The sequence below is a fragment of the Coturnix japonica genome, chromosome 4 (genome assembly GCF_001577835.2).
Source record: "Coturnix japonica isolate 7356 chromosome 4, Coturnix japonica 2.1, whole genome shotgun sequence".
Lineage (NCBI taxonomy): Eukaryota > Metazoa > Chordata > Aves > Galliformes > Phasianidae > Coturnix > Coturnix japonica.
The window spans coordinates 61,727,283-61,747,160 of NC_029519.1; the positions used below are offsets into that span (position 1 = coordinate 61,727,283).

The 19,878-nt window shown below is 39.6% G+C and overlaps 1 protein-coding gene across 2 annotated transcripts; it reads right to left on the reverse strand.

Annotated features, from left to right (window-relative positions):
• Positions 1-2,681: 2,681 nt before the first annotated feature.
• TMEM33 (transmembrane protein 33) lies at positions 2,682-16,063 on the reverse strand. 2 transcript variants are annotated; one of them, XM_015862391.2, is made up of 8 exons: positions 15,938-16,063; positions 15,772-15,836; positions 14,544-14,638; positions 13,919-14,106; positions 12,664-12,731; positions 11,769-11,902; positions 9,789-9,872; positions 2,682-8,599 (listed from the first exon to the last, which is right to left on the reverse strand). In XM_015862391.2, exons 2-8 carry the CDS (start codon positions 15,826-15,828, stop codon positions 8,470-8,472), a joined length of 756 nt encoding a protein of 251 aa, XP_015717877.1. In that variant the 5' UTR covers positions 15,829-15,836; positions 15,938-16,063; the 3' UTR covers positions 2,682-8,469. The 2 variants fall into 2 exon arrangements, with proteins under 2 accessions (XP_015717877.1, XP_015717878.1); XM_015862392.1 differs by lacking the exon at positions 15,938-16,063 and having other exon boundaries at positions 15,772-15,931.
• Between the last annotated feature and the right edge of the window lie 3,815 nt (positions 16,064-19,878).

Here is a 19,878-nt window from a genome sequence, read left to right on the forward strand (position 1 = left end):
AAGGCTTTTAAGATAGTAATTCCACCTAAGTCTATTCAACTCCAAGTCGTGCTATTCCAGGTCTGTAACAATCTCTTGGCCACCAAATCAAAGTTCAAAATAAACTAGAAGTTAGGATCTTTAGTTTTCAGCACGTTGGCAAGAGTTTAATTATTCACATGCAGTTCATTCACCTGAATACCCGCTGAGTCATTTCCGGCTTCTTGAATAGAATGCAACGGCAGTCCTGTCCTTTGGCACCCAGCAGCAATCAGGAGGTTCCTGTCCTATTGCTAAGGAAGCACAGAGCCCTCACAGCACACAGTGATAACCTCATCAGTTCCTTGGGACTTCAGCTGAGATACGTCTGATTTCCTGGCAAGCTGAGTAGGCAGCAGTACTGCAGAGCTGGTTGAAATGGGGTACAAGGGTGGGGTGGGAGTAGAAGTGGGTTCCAGGAGAGAAAGTTTAACAACTGAAGATTTGGCAGGTAAAGAAAGAAGACAGGTTAATGTTTGAGGGCTAGAGATTGACAGCAAACATGGAGGCAGGTGTATTATTTGGCCCTTCAAGATGCTACTGGCATCTCCACAGTTTGGGAGCCTGCTATGATATGCCAGAGAACACAGCAGCAGTGCAGCACCACTGATCCCATCAGATGAGCCTGGGGCAAACCCTGCCAGGGTGGTTTCATGGGAAATGAGCACAGGTGGATTTGCATCAAAACCTTTGATTGGCTCTGATTTAGCACACCAGTGCAGGCACATCTTTTAACTTCAATGCTTTTTAAATACTGTTTTCCTAAAAGAAGATTTTACACTTCTGAAGAATTTGCTTTCCCCCCAGAGGAATGACTTGCATGTCTGAACAAAAATCAGTGCGAATTATACCGAGATGCATGAAGCTGCCATCAAATTAGGGAAAAAGGAAAGATTCATGCAGCTGCACACCTATCATGATACAAGTACATCCAAAAGAGTGCACTTAATGGTTATGTGGGAAAAAGGGGGATGGAAAGATCATTCCTCTGTATCAATAATCCCACACCTACACATGTAGGAAGTGACTTCAATTCAAAGCTCACCTGGATGTAATCCTGTGCAGCACGCTCTGGGGTGCCCTCCTAGAGCAGGGCTTGGACCAGATCATCTCCAGCAGTTCTTTCCAACTTCAGCCATTCCATGCATCTGTGTGAATCTGCACTCCTGCTACTGTAATTATTATGACTGTAAGGATTCGACAACGGTTTTACAATCTTTACTATGAGATGCTCTCAGATCACAGGGTCTTTTAGCTTCTCAACAGTTGCTTCCTTTCTAATGCATAGGACAGGTAGATGCTTGTAAAACCAAAGTACAATAACTCACGAAAAGACATTATTCTCAAATTTAGGAGGAAAAAGGTTACAGTGTAGACAACACACATCTAACTGTACATCAGATTCAAGTGTATTGCTTCACAGATGCAAGTCATCCACTAGAGGTCATTGGTTTGGAACAGAACTAGCACACAAAAGAAAAAATCCATTTAGATTTAGCTGATCAAATCATAGGTAGTTTCCAGCTTAGATGGAAAAATAACCTGCAAGGGTAACATCAGTCACCTCATCCTAAATCAGAAAGCCAGCTAAATTCTTAACAAACAGTGCTACATACATACTCTACTGAAGCTTTCAGCCTTAACAGCAATATGCAGACATGTATAGAAACATGAGGCTGGAGGAAGCCTCTGGTACCATTAGATCAAGTCTGCTGCTCTATCTGTCATATGGTGTTACTGGAACAAACTAAGCCCCAGCTTAAAAGCAGCTTGGCTCTTCTGCCCCCAGAAACTTTAAAAGTTTTTAATTATTTAACAGAATGTAAAGTCAGCTTCCCTCCTGCTTTTGAAGCGTACAACAGCAAGAGATTAAAAGCACCTATTCAGTGCAAGGATCTTTTTTAAAGTATTCTTTCCTTACAAGCGTGTGATGTTTGGCAAACAGAGAAGGCTGGCAGAAGGCAGGGAGAGGCTATTAAAAAAGAATCAAACACTTTCAAATGGGAAACAAAAAATAAAATGTGATATTTTGATCTCTAAGCCATTTATCTGCTGCTGTAAGTATACGTACAACATCAATCCGTAGCACACATACACTGGGGTGGAGGTAAGCAGGCCATTTGGTTGCATCAAAGCAATGTTAAAGTTGAAACAATTAGTGCTGGGAATAGGAGCACTGGGTAATTAAGGAATGCATACTAAACTGCTATGTGCTGCTCTAGCTATACTAAGGTCTCAACATTCCTTTGTATCAAACACACTCAGAAATGTGTTTTGCAACAACTTCACAATTTCCATATGTTATTACAAAAAGAAATTGTTAATAATAGCTTTGATTAAAACTTTCTGCTCTTTTCACAACAGTTTTATTGTGCTTTAGTCAGACCCCAACTGAAGCTGCTATAACAGAAAGCACGTTGAAAGGAATTGCAATAGGCAAAGGTTACTTCAAAACACTGGTCAGAAATCTAAATGATGCTGATCCCCAAATGCAAGAACACATGCACATACACATTCTCAGTCTGTCTTTTCATACATTAACACATACCAGGACAAAACCATGCAGGTGCACATATGGTACCTTCCCCTATATTGCTAACATAAAACAATATGAAAAGGGGGGGGGGAAAAAAGCTTAAACATACCAAAAAACCCAGTAGCAATACAGGTCATAGTAAAGCTTTATTTCTTTACTTTTCCACTACAGAAGTCTCAAACATTATGTACAAAACCACATAATCCCACAGCTCCTTTATTTTTCCCTCCAGGTAGACCGAGACCAGCCTGTCTGCTCTCATACAGCATAGCAGCATCTAAAGATTCCAATGTTGTTTTTATACAGAATAAAGTAGACATAACTTAGGAGCTAGAAAATTTAAATGCTGTCCAGAGGATACTGTCATCGCAAAATCATGGATGGTAAATTGGGGTTTGTGGAAGCTATAATGTGCCATAGAATTTCCATACCTCAGTTACCTAGGAGCTGAATTCTTTCCCATTTTCTTTTTTCTCCCCAGTCTTTTCGGTTTCTCCCTTTATGAAAAGCGCAGCTGACATTAACCCTTGCTGATAATCTAGCCCTGCACCCTCATATCTGATTTTCCAACTTAATTTTCCTGTCAAATATCTTGACTGGCTGATGCACCATCTCCATGCAACAAACTCTTCACGTTGCCAAAGTGCATAGGTGAACATTCACAGGGGCACACAATGCAAATTAAAATATCACAATCCTTCCTCCTTCTCAAGAAAACTGCTTTCTTCTCTCTAGGCAGGATTCCAGACTGCTCAAGATGAGTCAAACATGCCAAACTCCAGGTAAAGGGAAATTAATTCCCATTAACCATTTTCTTTAAAGAGTAAGATCTTTTGTGACTCCTTAGAATATCATTCATACTACTGCTTCTCCAGAAGCAACGTAGGACTGCAACTCTGTGGTAGCAGCCAACAGTGACAGAATAAATCCCATGTGATTTGAGCTGGAGTTGAACAGAAGCACTTAAATATGCCATCACTAAACAGCTGAGCCCACGAGAGGAGGATAACACAGGGTCACATTTTTAAACCATACTGGTTCATGATTTTGCTTACTTCTTACAAAAGAAAATACTACACAGATATAAATTCCAAGCAGCAAGTGCTGGCTAAGACCATTCTATCAGATCAGCAGTTGCTCTTATGTAGCTATGTGACTATGATTACATCACACAAAGTAACCTATGTGAAGATTCACAGGACAAGACTACTGCCAAAACAGGTAGTTAACCTTCTCTACTAAAGATGTGCATGGAAATCCAGCAGTAAACTGAGCACATAGTTAGATTTTCACAGAAGATATTATTACAAACAATACGTGTAAAGCAGAATGGTTCCAATGACTGAAAAAACAAGGATCAGCTTTTTGTTCTAATATGCAGCTTAATAGTTTTATCTGGAAAAGCAAACAGCAAGCTGCAGTAGCTCAGCATTCCCTGCACTATCCTAAACAGAACAAACAAAAACCAAAACAACACACACTTAAGACATTGAGCACATAAAGATTTTGGTCAGGAATGCAATCTCTGAAATCTAAACAAGCGCCATTTTGCAATGTAACACTGATAGTATCTTACATCCAGAAAAAAATATATATATACAATTCGATTTCAATAACATCAACCAAACCGTAGCTGTATCAATACAGAAAACAATTAAATTTGTTTTGAAATAAATATTTGACATACAAAGCGCATACAGTGAGAAGGGTCACAGTAAATTACTAAGGGAGTTACTTGCTCATTCACTGAGAAAAGCCCCTGGTATTTCCAATTTTATACCATCAAATTTATCATTCCTGCTGATTTAAGCACAGCACTAAACAAATATGGATCCCAATGCTTTCCTTCACAGGTACTGGCATGGATAATTTACTGCAGTGATCCAATTTGAAAATCAGTAGGGACCGGTAAATTGCTGCATAAAAGAAAGAGCGAATGAGGTGCTTTTTCCTTAGTGTCAGCAGCCTGTGATTATTATGTTTATTAGATTTTCTTGAAAGGGCTTCACATTTTCTCAAATATGCAGGAGAACTATATTTCCCCTCTGAGCCTTACATTAGCATTTTGTGCCTCAGTCCTTCAATGCAAGTAAAAGATGAATTTCTCAATTCATTTGAGAAATTTGTACCATCTGGATGGCACGGAGCTAAGCTATGAAACTCCCTTACCTGGGCAATATCTGCCATTATCACAGAGCTGGCTTTTGCAAAAAGTTTAATAAGTAATGCTGACAGTTCATTAAAAAGGTATTGTTGAATCCACGTTTAAGATTAAATTCAATTACATGATCCACACTGATAACGTATCTTTGGAATAAAGGATAGAGATACACTATTTCAGTATACTCTAACCACAAATATAGGCAGCAATTATAGACAATTGCAACAGATCGGCATAGCCTATTAAAATCTAGCACAGAAAGTGCTCATGATCTCACAGCCACATATTTCTTCCCTCAACAGAAAGACACCAGAGCCATACCGAGCTCTCCCAAGTACGAAGCAGTTTGTGACATTTTAAAGGAACATGCTCTTCTAGCTCTATGGTCTTTCCCAGCTTTAATCTGAGCACTGCAAGATACGGTACTTTTTGGAAACAGGACCGAATCATACATGGTATAGCAACAAATCACCAGCCCCTCCAATGCCCAATTTTTGTTTTTCCCTCCCATTGTTTGCTCTGCTAGAGTTCTTATATCACTTCAGGAGATGAACCTTTCCTCGCACACTTCAATTCCTATCTGTAAAATGGACAAGAACTATACTTGCTTAATTAGAGATCTGCACAGCAAACATGACAATATGGGAGCCTAATGATAAAAAGGAAAAGATGGATGTGCATTAGTGGGTTACTTTGTGTGTAAGAAATCTCAACTGGCAGTAGCTGCTCCCAATAGACCCAACTGGTCCTGATGTTTTCTTTATCTACAGGTGAGAACAGAACAGGTTAAGTATTACGCTAGAATATCACACCTACAGCAGACCTGTGAACAGCAAGGATTGCACCTACCCAAAAACGTATCCAACATCACTTTTAACTTATGGAAGCTGAGACAATAAAACAATTACCAGTGTGATTCCTATCAGTGGGAACAATAGCGCTATCTAGTAGGCAACCATTCACCATGACAAAAGCTCTTCTGCTTCATATTTGGGGTTCACCGCTTTCTGCTATCACAGATTTCTGTTATAGCAAGCTGCTGACAGCAAAGTAATATGAATAGTAACAGTTATTAAGGAAGTAGGCACATGAGCAGAATGGTTTTTGTTAGCATTGAGAAAGCTTGGTTTTACCAGGAAGGCAACATAAGGCTACAATAAATAAAAACAAAGTTGATGCGGAGTGCAGGTGAGCTGCCTGGTTTATTTTGCTTGGAAATTATTCTTATCCCTTTATTCAATACTTCTGAGGCACTCCTCTAAGTTTCACCAGGCCACAAGCAAAATCCAGGCCTCAGTTTTGTCAAGCAGCTTTTGACAAAGCCAAGAGAATAGCACTAGCCAAACCAAGCTCCTTCTATGACAAAACATTTCTCTGCAACCCATTTTAATACCACTTATCAAAAAAGTGCTTGTTTCACATCCACGTTTAGATTTGCACTGTAATCTCATTCACTTATTCCTTTTAATCACCTTTCCCCATTCACAGAGCTGCATCTCAGACTTAGCAACCTTCCGTTACAGCAGCAATATATTAATTCCAATTCACACTCAAATTTAATGACAGCATATAGTTAAAGAACAGTAGACCACACTCACAGCAGCTGTCTTTGATCAGAAGAACTTGCTCAAAAGAAACATGTTGTTATGCTTACATTAACTACCAAAGCATTTATTTGCTTTCTCTTTCCAGGATGGGGGGGTGAACTTAAGATGCCCAATTCAGAAGCAAAGAGTTGAACAGAGCCTGATGTCACCAGTCAAAAACATATAGTTTATGAAAAGGTCTAGAACAGTGCTGAAGAGGTGAAATGGCAAAGAAGCAGGTCTAGATTTCTCCTCTGAGATCATTGCTGTAGTGCCTACTTTTGGGTTAAGCTTTGAAGGAAAGAGCAATAAATTTTTGCATTGTAGAAAGCAAAAATTTCTGTAATATGACTTAGAGAGATGCACAAGACACTGAGTTGTCCCATTTCAAGAGCTGCAGTGGCAAGTGTGCACGCATATAAGCACAAGACTGCATTCTGCTCAACTTCGAGGTTCAAGTATCAGCACATTCTGTTAAAACGAAAATAAGCTTGAAGAGCCTAGCAAATTACATTTAACACTCCTTTTATTGCAGTAAAAATTTTAGGTTTTATAAAATCCTCAAGTTACAGGATATACACATAGTGAATCTTGTTGCAAGTCTTAGCAGCTGTAAAGCAGTACTGCATGCAGTTGTTTATGCAGTATGCGAGTGTTCTATAAATAAGTAATCATGTTCAGAAAGCAAGATGCGAAGTCAAAGAGTATCATATATTCAATTACCAAAAACAGGTCCTTATTAGTACCAAGAGGTTGAGCAAAAAAATTATGTGTAAATACACGGTTCTAAAATTGCAAGCTAAAACATCTGAAAAGGCCAAATTACATCCACACTGCAAACAAGATAACTCAGTAGTTACATTCTTTGCTCTGAGAATGTTTTCAGAAGTGTTTCACATTTCTCTGACCACGGAAGAAGAACGCAGTACCTTAGGATTTTTACAAAAGGCCAATTATCCCATTTAATTTTATGTAATTAGAATATTAACATTAGCTCCAGTTAAGATTAGGCAAATACTTTGCCTTGAACTTATGGAAAGACATTATATTCGGGCAGATAATACTCTTTTTCCATGACCTACCTTTCAGCTGCCGGGTGAATACATAATCGGCACTCAACTTAATATTCACTTCTGTAGTCATGATGCTGCCTTCACATCAGTCATAAGATGGATTTATGCCAAAAAATCCTACAGCAATTTGTTTCAATAGCTGCCTGAACAGGTGCAATCCTTTATGCAAATTTCCCATTACAATAAGAGTCTCAGAAACTGGAATAACAATTTATACAGAGCTAGCTACAGATTAATCTTCTAAAAAGCAGACATGCTTGAATTACTGCAGTCTCACATTTGTGTAGACACAAGAACACATCCGCAATGATTCTCCAAAAGTTACAACATTTACATTGATTAGTTCACTTAAGAGATGGTTAAAAGTTTAAGCATTGCATCTTTGTCTGAAAAGCCTCCAGGTCAGCAATTTGGCTTGGTAAAACATCTTGTTTTGACAAGACAGCTGAATCCTCCATGGTCAGAGCCTTGAGATTTCCCCCAGCAACCTAACAGAAGGCTACATCATAACACTTCTGAGCTTTTACCTTATCTTTAAATGACATGAGAATAGGCTCTCCCTCTGAAAAGGCGTCAACTATACCAGCTTGACAACCTTTAAATGTTGTTAAATTAAACGTGGGCAATATTTTTCACTGAATATAATAATTTGGACAATAATTCTATATATTTTTAGTAAGCAGAAGAATACTGTCCAACATGTACTGCCTAGGTCTATGTACCAGTGCTACCTGCTAGAGAAATCCTACCATAGCAATGGTTCCAGCTAGTATAAACCTATTATGCACAGGCTTCTTAAAGAGTTTTAATCAGCATCCAACAACTAATGATTTCTAAGAAACAATTCTGCAAGACTGGGCACGTTTAGGATAGAATGCAGCTACTTTTTTTTCCCACCAATTACCATATAGCACAGTAATTTTAAAGTTCCCATGACTTACATTTGATATGCTAAATTTTATATTATCTCCGAGAAAAGCAAAGACACATTTTTATACAGCCTGGAGTGAGATCACTGTAAAACCAGAAATTTAATCATCAGCAGAAGTGCCAGCTGCTCATAATGTTCACAATAGACACGTGTCTGAAATTTGGCTATGCAGCAGTTGGTGCCAATCTGCTTATAAAGGAAATGCTGCTGAGACATAGTCTTCTTACAAAAACAGGGCATGAGGGCTTCATTATTAAATGTTCAACAACAATTCTCAACTCAGTGAAGAGAGTCCTGCAGGGAAAGAAAAAAAAAAGAAAAAAATTAAATGCAGAATATAAATCATGTAACATTCACCAGAAGAAACTAATATCTAAATCACCTTTTTAATTCACTTAATTTGTAAATAAAATAATTACAGGCTAATTCTAGTTAGCAAGTTCTTTAGATCAACTCAGCATTGCAGCATCCTGCAAGAATTTCAGAATTCCTGCCCTTTAAATGCTAATATTTATTAATCACCTTTAACTTAGCAAAAAACAGACATAGAGACAGCAGAAAAATTCCACATTCAAGCAGGAAAGACAAAAAAAAAAACAACAAAAACCCACACACCAAAAAGAAACCAAAACAGCCACTGCAGGTAGGCTGGAAAGAAGAGCACTAATTTCTTCTAAGTAGCATTAAGATTCAGGAGGCAATGAAAAGTGGTGTGTTTGAGTTGTTTCTCATTAGAATGCAAACAACCCTGCACTCTAGATTTAACTTTTTAAAAGAAACACTTAAGAAATAAAACCTGAAACCCTAGAAGCACTTCAAATTATATAAAGTTTGCTTTCATGCACAACATTTATTTACATAAAAGAAAGTATCTTCACAATTTTTTTAATACATGTAGTAAGACTGACTTCTTTTTCCTCCAGCTGACATTACACAAGTTTGTACGTCTGTTCGTGTACATGTTTAGCCTTAGAGAGACCAAGAATCTATAAATATCTTCCTGATAAATGGTTGCAGAATGATTAAAAGACTCTTCTCATAAAGCATAGATTTTAATTATGCAAACATGTTCTGCAAGTTCCCATTCAAGGATGGCAAAGCACTTCAGATAAGATCAGTTATATGAAATAAATGTTACTCTAAAGCAATTCCGGTAATTCTTTTTTTTATTTAAAGCAAACATATATACATGTCCAGCTGTTTGTTACACCCTATAATTATCACTTGCACAGGTTGTGGATTCTCCTCCTCTGGAGATACTTAAGACCCACCTGGACACCTACCTGTGCAGCCTGCTGTAGAGGGCCTGCTTTGCAGAGGGTTTGGACTCAATGATCTCTAGAGGTCCCTTCCAACCCCAATAATTCAGTGATTCTTTGATTTAGTATCATGTGTCATGCATCCATTATGGAACAAAAAACTTCTGTATGTCTAAATGCTACACTGTTAAACACAAGCTTCCAAAATCAATGTGGTGCTTTACCTGCAGTAAGGGTTCCTCCGAGAAGAGTAGCGTAATGTTAGAAATCTGTAGTAAATGAATGGCTGGAGCAGACTCCCTTGACCACTGAAAGAGAACAGAGAAATAGAGGTTAATGTTAATTTAAATAAATGAATGAATGAATGAATGAAATAGAGTCAGGACTTTCTCTAACAAAACCTAGGAAACTATCCCAGCTCAATAAAGCCAGACTGGGGCTGCACTTGCTCAGACAAACTAGATCTGACAGCAGAAGACATTTATATCCATGCCTTTAACAACAGCAGAAACTTTGAGAAATGTGGCATCACTGCATTTCTGGTGATGCATAAAGAATTAGAAGTGACAGTGCAGGATAGTTCAGTATTAAGGAAAAGCTTGCTGGACAAGCACTAAAACTGTCTGATGTCAGTAGTCCAGGTACACTGAGCTTTTCCAGCTCACAGCATAGTTCAGGTTATAGAGGCACCATGTTTATAGTAACTTTTGGAAAAAAAAAAAATCTTAGAACACAATGGAGACTATTATTTATGTATTAATATTTTAAGTTAAATTAACTGTTTCAGTTACTCTGAAATAAGATCTTTGTACTTCATGAAGTGGCTGTTCCGCATGACAGAGCTGCAAGTCAATACACAGCAAAACACAGAAATACCTTGAGCTTATTTGACTGAAGCTTCTTTAAAGAATGTAATATTAAAAATCTGTGTCACCACATTGTAGTTCCAGAGTGGGGAAAAAAGCAAAGTCTTGTATTTGTACGGTATTTACAAGCAATTTAACAGGCTTCAACAGTTTGTTCTCTAAACTCCCGCTACAGTTGTATTTAACCTTTATACTGTTTTCCCGTTTGGTATATCATCTGTTACAAGTTCCTAATACATGACTTATCAACTAGCTCCATTCCACACACTGAATTCCATATAGAGAGGAAAAAAAGCAAGATCTTCACCCCAAAATTTGAGAGCACTCAAATGTTTCAGATATCAGATATAGATAGCATCCATCAGTTGGTAAGTGGCCTTAGAAGGAAATAAAATCCATCGGGGCTGAAGCATTTAAGTGTTCAGCTACCCAAATGTAAGACAAATAATGCATTCCATCATCTTACGAGAAAATAAACTCCCCTTCTACTGCCTTTGAGACCACTCAGGACAAATGCTCTCACTGTGATATGACATACATAATACAAATATTCCCTCTCTGAGTATTAAAAAGAAGCAACTTAAACTTCAGTGATTGGCATACCACTACATCTATGTGACGTCAGTAGGATTCCAACACATACTTTCTTAAGATCCCCAGAAAGAATTCAACAGGCTGCACACAAACAAAGCAGGCAAACCCAAACAGAATAAATAAGGCTTTATGGTCAGAAGTAACATGGAAGAGGACATAACCTGCTCCTGCATACACTCTTCTAACACCATGAAATTCCACACTACTTCTGGGATGTAAAACCAGAAGTAAGAGTGAACAGACATTTTTCAACAGGGGTAAAGATCAGTATTCTGTTACACTGTCAAAAATTTAACAAACTGAACAAACACAAGTTAGAGACCTAAAAAAAACTTTGTTTGACTCAACAAAGTCACTCATGCTATGGCCAGGGAGGTGGTGGAGTCTCCATCTCTGGCAGTGTTCAAGAGGCGTCTGGATAGGGAGCTAGGAGATATGGTTTAGTGGTTTTCTGTAGGTATGGTAAAGGGAGGATGGTTGGACTAGATGATCTTGTAGGTCCTTTCCAACCTTGTAATTCTATGATTTTATGATAGGGAGAGCTGCTTTTTTGTTAAATGCCCAACTATACCAGAATGTTCGATTTCATGATGCACCACCTTGAGAAATCTAGGAACCAAACTAAACTTAAGCTTGATCAGACAACTATACGCATGTAGATCCCTGCAACACAGAGAATTACCTGCAAAACGCAATCTCATGCACAAGGTTCCTAATTCTGAAAATATTAATGATAATTCTTACCTGAAGAGCATAAAGACTGTGGCTGGCATCAGAAAAATTTCATTGCAAGCAATGAATTTTAGAATATTCTGTTGATTAGCACTCAGTTTCTCTAGAAGATTTCTCAGAAAGGGCAGGCTATTATAGCCTCGTGCCTTAAAGAAAAAAAAAACATAAAATATACAAGTCATATCAATCTTCTTCAGCATAAAGTAGCATTAACATCTACCATTTATGAGTCATTTTAGCAAGTGATTCAAATTAATACTGCAAAGAACACTTTTAAGAAGCACAGAGCCCCCATTAGAATAACCACTAACAATCTCAGGAACCATAGGCACAAAAAGCTTAATTAAAAATAAAGCGTGCTGTAAATTCCCCTTGCACACATTCTGTGTTTAAGTGCACAGGGCTGGCCAGCAGCCTTATTCTGTCCACTAGGATGAAGTGCCTATGGTAGAAGACAGCCCAAGTAGGAATACTGGATGCTGGAGATACATTAAGCTGTAGGAAACCATATATTAAGCAGGTGTTTCACCTGACAAATTATTTTTGCTTCTTAGCCTCACCCTGAGGTTTGTTAATCTACAACTGAAATAGAACATTTGACTTCATAGCTTATGGTTGAGCCTGAAAAGATGGAAGTTTGGACCTCACTGTTAAACACGAGTGGCCTCCTTCAAAGGGAACCATTTCAAGACAAATAACTGGTGTCAGCTTCAGCATATTACTGAGTTATAACAGAAGGAAAAAAACAAACCAGCCAACCTCTCAGATTGCGTGCTGAGATTCCATACTATAGATTCACTCTAACTCCTCTAATGTAGCTGAAGCCACAGCTGCAACTCCCAAACTTGCTTATAAATCCCATGTGCACAAACAATATTAATCATATTGTATACCATGCCATACTTACATCAAGAACCTTCTTTGTGTACGTGGCAGCGTGAAGCAAAGAGAACAGCAGAACTGGGAAAATACTCACTGAAGCAAGAATAAGGAAAATTAAAGACTGAAGAAGTGTATCATTTCCTCACGATATTATGCAAGAGGTTGGCTGGAATGAGCAATACTCAAGTAAGATACATCTATGTTTAACATCTATATTTATAGCTGTTCCATTTTCTCTTTATATCTTTGCTATGCATTTTTCTTTGCTTTAAAATCAGTGTATACATATGTATGCAAAAGTAGAACGTACACTATTATTATATACCAGCGTGCTTCTAATGACATGCATTCTTTCTACATGAAAGACATGTAGGTTACTACTTAAAATCCACCATATACACGTACTCACCACATTTTCATAAACAGATGCTACAAAATGCACTTTATCACCAAAGAACATGCAATTGCCAGCAGTTTGGAGAACAAAGACATAGATGTTCCTCTGCCAGAGACATTCTAAGAGTAGGACATTAAGCATACACACAAAGCAGCATGAGGAAGCGCTACTTCAATATCAGCTTTGACGAGCCACAGGAATAAGCCCTTTTTGCAGAATGCTTAGTTACTGATCTGAAACAGCTATTGCATAATTGCATCTCTACACAATATATGTCTTTTAGAGAAGTTAAATATAAACCCTGTACTGGTCATAAATGAAAGTTAACAGTTTCTCTTAAAGGATCATATGAGGTTGGTCATAAATTCAGAGAGTTCTAAGTTTCAGGAAAAGAAAATGAGGATCAGAGACTGCAGCGCACTATGCACAGAGTTGATTAATCTGAACATGGATCAATCCTACTCTACATAGAGTATGTTTTGTGAATAGCAAACATACTCTAAATTTTTTTTTAAGTCATAGAATCACAGAGCGGCTCAAGTTGGAAGGGACCTCAGGGATCATGAATCTCCAACCCCCCCCCACTGCAGGCAGGGCCACCAACCTCCACATTTAATACTAGACCAGGCTGCCTAGGGCCCCATCCAACCTGGCCTTGAACTCATCCAGGGACACGGGATCCACAACCTCCCTGGGCAGCCTGTTCGAGCACTTTATGACTCTCATAGCAAAGAACTTTCCCCTGACATCCAACCTAAATCTTCCTTCCCTCAACTTAAAACCATTTCCCCTTGCCCTGCAATGGATGCAGCATGTATGATGAAAAGAATCAAGTTGTTAAGATATTTAAAAACATCACCAGGACAACCCAAGCAAAGGATACTTGTGACAGGGTAGGAATTCACAAAGATAAGAGAGTAGAGCAGGTAGTGGCAGCTGTCCTCCAGCAAAGCCTGGGCCAGAAAGGCCCTGCTAAGCTGGAAGTGCGGCAGCCTTTGGTGTAGTCGGAGTGCACTAGTGAGAGCATTTGCCAGCAAGGCACGCTGATAGAAGCTTGCTGCTTCATGCAACCTGCAAATCATCAGAGGAGACGTTACCATATGAACCAAGCCCCTGTTCAGAAGAAGCCTTTCACCCCTGAGAATTGCATCACAACTGCACAGTACTTTTCATATTTCTGTTATTGTACATAAGCCCTGTTACCAAAGGACACTTAAAAACCGGTAACAGTGACTTACTGCAGATGTTGAAGGTAAAAATAACACATTATTCCATTACTACATCAAAACATGAATATTTGCCAGTACTTGACAATTGCTGAGCATTTTCTAAACATATCAACAAATGTTTAAAGCCAACCTTAACTATGTAAAATAGCAAAATCTTTCTCACAAACCAACCCCACAAACTAACTAATAGAAAGTTACCCTTGGGTGGAGAACTACTCTATGAAAACAGGACATAGTCACTTGTAAACTTTTAACGTTTCACAATGTTAAAATACATACCCTAGAAGAGGCAGGACAAATAAAGCAGAGCAGTAAACTGTGAACAAGCGGGAAATCCACATTGCTGTATCCAACTTGTTAGCCATCAGAAATTGCTACGTTGAAAGATAACAACAGAAACACAACCCCAAATAAGTTGGCATCTTAATATTTACATACACTGAACGTTCTTCCTTCTGTATTGAATAGCAGCCTTGACTAGGATCAAATTATTGCCTGAAGCAAAGGGAGTATTTTCATCCTGCACGATACTAGAATCATACGACGTTATGATGTACTGACCAGACTGCAAATAGTTAGGCTGCCTCAGAATCAAAAAGTTCCTTTGTATCCTATATGAAAACACAGCACTGAGATCCCCTGTAGAGGTAGTGAGCATCTCCACACAGACCAACCTCATCGGGCAACTTCACGAACTTCTCATACAGCATCTTCAGACCAAACTCATTGCTGTATCTATCACTCTATGGCTCATTAAAATCAAATTTCAAGCAGCTGGGCCTAGGAACACCACACATCTTATGGAAGAGAAGAAATAGCAAACTGAAACTAGCATGCCTGCCTTCAAGGGAAAAGGACAAGGCTTTAAATAAAGAAATCAATGGAATTCCCAACACTCCAGCACTTCTCCTGTTTTTAAACACTGCTGAGCTACAGTCCCCTTCTCTCATTTACACATTCCCAACACCAGGAAGGCTGCAGCAAACCACAGCACACTTTCAGTTACACACACCAGGATGCCACCCTCCTTCCAGCTGCACTCCTGTCAGGTTACCCGTCCCTCCTTCCATATCTGTGTACTTCATTTTGTGTTTGACTTCACACACCGATACACTTGGCAGAACGGCGGCACACACCACCACAGAATCACAGAATGACCCGGGTTGGAAGGGACCTCAAGGATCATGTAGTTCCAACCCCCCTGCCTGGCAGGGCCACCAAACATACACCTTTACTACATCAGGTTGCCCAGGGCCCCGTCCAACCTGGTCTTGAACACCTCCAAGGACGGGGCATCCACAACCTCCCTGGGCGAAAAGGAAAGCACCAGAAAGCAAAGCTACCAAAGCTGCTCCTCCCGGCCCGAGGAACATCCCCCGGCACCGGGACCGCAGCCACCCCGCGGGCAGCACCAGGACCAGGGGGTCACTCAGCAGAGCCACCCCGCTCCGTGCCCCCACTCGCCCCGCACAGCCGGGCCTACTCCGCCCGGCCCAGCGCTGCTCACCACGGCTCCGCCGCCGGCTCCGCCTTGCATGGGCCCGTTCTGCGTAGAGTCCGCCATGGCCGCACCTGCGGAGAGAGAAGCGCCTCAGCTGGGTACGGGATCGGGACAGCCTCCGCTTTCCACTTCCACTCTCACTCCCGACCCTGCCCGGCCGTGCGGGACCCACCGCGAGCACCGCCGGACCGACCCCACGCGCCGCCGGGCCCTGCCCCGGATGCGATACAGCCTGATGTCACTTCCAGCGCCCCGTGCGGCCTGCCGGGCAATGGAGGCTCGCTGACATCACGTTACCCCAGTCGTGACTTCACAAGGTCTTGCCGGGGGCTGTGGAGCGCTGAGCTGCTTTGCCCGTGTAATGACATCATTACACGCAGTATATCAGCATGCATTCATCACCATACGGCACCTCCGGCTCTGCTGACCCCTCTAGGCCTAGCACTCATTTGGTCTGTGTGCTCCCCACAGAGCTCAAGCTGTGTGAACCAGATCAACGACACCGTTGTGGAGTCAGAGCTGGACGGCACAAGGTGTATCTGTCCTGCTTGCTCTGTAATACGTAGCATATGCCTATACATATGCAATAACAACCCCTCTATCACTTCCTGAAGGGGGGTTGTAGTGAGCTGGGGGTTGGCCTCTTCTCTCGTGTAATCAGTGATAGAACTAGAGGGAATGGTTTTAAGCTGTGTCAGGGGAGATTCAGGCTGGACATTAGGAAGTATTACTTCTCGGAAAGAGTAGTCAGGCATTGGAATGCACTGCCCAGGGAGGTGGTGGAGGCACCGACCATGGGAGTGTTCAAGAAACGCTTGGATGTGGTGCTGAGGAATATGATTTAGCCTGGAAGTACTGGTAATGGTTGGACTAGATGATCTTCTAAAGTCTTTTCCAACCTTGATAATTATGTGATTCTACCTGTAAAAAGCCTCAGAAATAACTAACATTCCTTTCATTGATATGTTCCTTGTCTTAATATTATATCACACACCTATGTGATTTTATTCTTGGTTAGAAGTCCCATGCATGGAGTACAACTCCACTGAAGCAACTACATAGCAAAAGAAGATAAATAAAGAACCTTGAGAAGGAAGCTTTCATTTCTTGGCTCAGTCTGAGCTCTGGGGTTTCACTCAGGGATGTGCTCCAGGTTCCCCCTCCTGGTGACACAGATTCAAGAAATACAAACCACCTGCTCAAGTTTCTAATCATTCCCAGATGCTTTTAATTACCCCTCAGCAGGGAAAAGAAAAAATAAATAAAATGAAAGACATCTTTTTGGGGAAAGAGGCTGCTGGAATGAACAGCCACAATCAGCCTTATTTCTGACTTGTGATGATTAAACTTAAAGACTGATTGGAACAGACTCAGGTGCCAGGAGAATGCATAATGAAATATGTTCATAGCAAAATAAGTCAGCTGATAGGGTCTCAAATGTCACAACCATTACAAGCAAGTTAAGGCTTTGTGCTAATTAACACATTTCAAAGTGAAGACGCAGAATGTGATTTTACATTTCTTTTCCAAACCACTCATTTCTTGTTAAAGTGGCTGCAAAGCAGTCACAAGAACTGCCTGCTATTTTGGGGTTACTCTGCAGGTGGGGGAGACCCTGGGGGTAAACAGCACTTGAGAATTGGAGCATTCCATGTGTCTACTGCATGTTCTCAAATGTGCAGTTTGAAGGCTGATAAACACTTATGTTAAACTGAAATTAAGGCTTTGAACACAGCCCGTGTAAATTAAGTTTAACTGTTACCAGATTGTTTTCCTTCTTATGAAATATTAACCTACCTAGATTTACATCTTTAAATAAAAGTGCAGCATGGAAATACACCTCAGAAAACCCCAGAGATTTAATTATGCTGAATGTAAATGTCACAAGGGGAATAAAAATAAATACAGTAAAAGAAGAAAAAGCCTTCTGCTGAGTCCTCAGTATTAGATATTTCACAAATAGCCCTGGGATGACAAATGCATGTTGCTGTCAGGAGTGCTTATTTAGTCTTTAGCATTTGTAATCTACAAACAATTCCATGCATACACATGCAGAACATTCACTTCTAGAGTCTAGTTTGTTGTCTGTCAGTCATAACATTGGATTTTAACATTTTACATTACTGGATGTGGCCCTGTGCAGACTGGTCTAGTGGCTGGCAACCCTGCCCACAGCAGGAGGCTTGAAACTAGATTATCTTATCTTGGAGGTCCTTTTCAACCTAAGCAATTCTATGATATTTTACTTACTTCTTGTAAAAGTTGTCTTTCACAGATTGGCCTTAATTTCACTTAAACAGAATGCTAGCCTACTGTTTATTCCTAAAATTTAACTTGGAAAACTTAACTAGGAATTAGGAAAACTGTATCAGGAAGATCAGACTTGGGTCTTTACAGCTGAAAAGTTGTCATTTTTTATATATCGATTTTCTCTTCCTGACATCACTTTCATTCTCCATCTATTGTTACTTCTTGTTCGATATAGTCTCTCCCGTTGAGCAATTTGGACCTCAGTACTGTTCACTTCAACTTGAGAAGAAAACATTAAGTTGTATCTTCAGAAATTAAGTTTCAGCTATTGGCTTCTCCCATTCCCAATTCTTCTCTGCTATAATATTGCTGATTGAGCAGAGAGGAGAAGCAGAAATTGATTCCTATGTTATTAATGATTTGGTTTTGACAGCTGTAAGGGGGTTCTTTTGTACCATCAAGGCACCAGTTTGCTTACTTCTGCTACCACTGATGATTAATTGTTCGGAGATGTAGAAGAGTATTGTTGTAATTTACTCATCTATCTCATTAGCAGTCCAGTCCCATTTCTCCTCCATGGCAGTCCATATCTGAAATCATAACACATCTCTCTGTTTATACCCCCGTATGTTTATAAGCCCATAGATAATTATTGGCACTTAAGGTACTTAGGATCAGCACTCTTGATTTAAAAAATAATGGATACTAGGAGGTACATTTAGAAATTTCAGACATCTACTTGCACTAAACCACTTTGAAGCCACATCTACTTCCACTAAACCACTTTGAAGCCTCAAGGAAAAGAGAAAACATGAGTATTTTCTGTAAAATATTTCATATGTTTAAAATATTTTACAGACAATTCATGTGTCTGTAAAATACAGACAGTATGGAACTTTATAGACTATAATTATTAAATGAATTTGGAAAATGATAATAAAATGTGCACTGAACTTTACGTGTTGCATTCAAATTGGACATTTTATTCTTTTCCTAATGGTGTCACTACCAGTATAATACAGTTGTTACAGTCTTCAGCACCCTCAGTTCCCAAATACTTTAAAAGAAGCTGGTGTATCATTGTTTAAATGGTGTTCTGCACCTTGCAGCAAAGAGCATTTGAGGTTCAGATAATGATTCTTCTGTTTTGCACTTCTCAACTTGTTGCTTACATCTATATACAGATTTTAATTTATTTCTGATAAAAGAGAGACCATTCTTATAAAACCCAATAGCACTGCAATTCTTCATGGCCAAAGCAGCCCCATTGGCTCCATTATTTGTATCCATAGTGTATAACGCAAAGCTAAAGTAAGTTTTTATGCAAAGTTGTGATGAACAATTTGGTTCTTGTTTGTGGTTATCTCAAGCTGGCTCTCCAAATTTCAAGAAACAATAAAGGACATCGGGTCAATCAATGTCTGCTACATTTTTTAGAAGCAGAAACAGAAGTCTTCTGTCTCTCTCTACGAGATTGCTTTGTGTTTTCTTGCTTGATGGTCTGTACCAATATCAAATGTGGTTTTCTTTCTTTACCCTCACAGCTGGAGTTTCCACTCACCCTTCCAGGAAGGATTAGCCTTTGAATTAGTTAGTGCCTGCCAAAGCAGTTCAAGAGAGAAGCCACAACCTTGTTGAAGATGTGGAAAATAAGAAGATAGTCCTCCCTTTTCCTTTCTATATTTTTGTAATTTACAGTATTTCAGTATATTCCTACATTATTAGGATAGATGACACAGAAGCTACAAGTGTAAGATCAAATTGTTACAAAGAAGCATGATAAAATTGAAATATATTTTGTTAAAAGCAGAGATATGTGCTTGGCACGTAGCTGAATCAGGGAGCATTGTTACCTGTATATTT

What these genes read in the sequence shown, in the direction of transcription:
- TMEM33 (XM_015862391.2), bottom strand. Translation starts at nt 15,828, where the DNA reads ATGGCGGACTCTACGCAGAACGGGCCCATGCAAGGCGGAGCCGGCGGC. An exon ending in GAGCCGGCGGCGGAGCCGTG is followed by an intron (nt 14,639 to 15,771) that starts GTGAGCAGCGCT and finishes CTTTCAACGTAG; the next exon opens with CAATTTCTGATGGCTAACAA. An exon ending in TTTGTCCTGCCTCTTCTAGG is followed by an intron (nt 14,107 to 14,543) that starts GTATGTATTTTA and finishes GATGATTTGCAG; the next exon opens with GTTGCATGAAGCAGCAAGCT.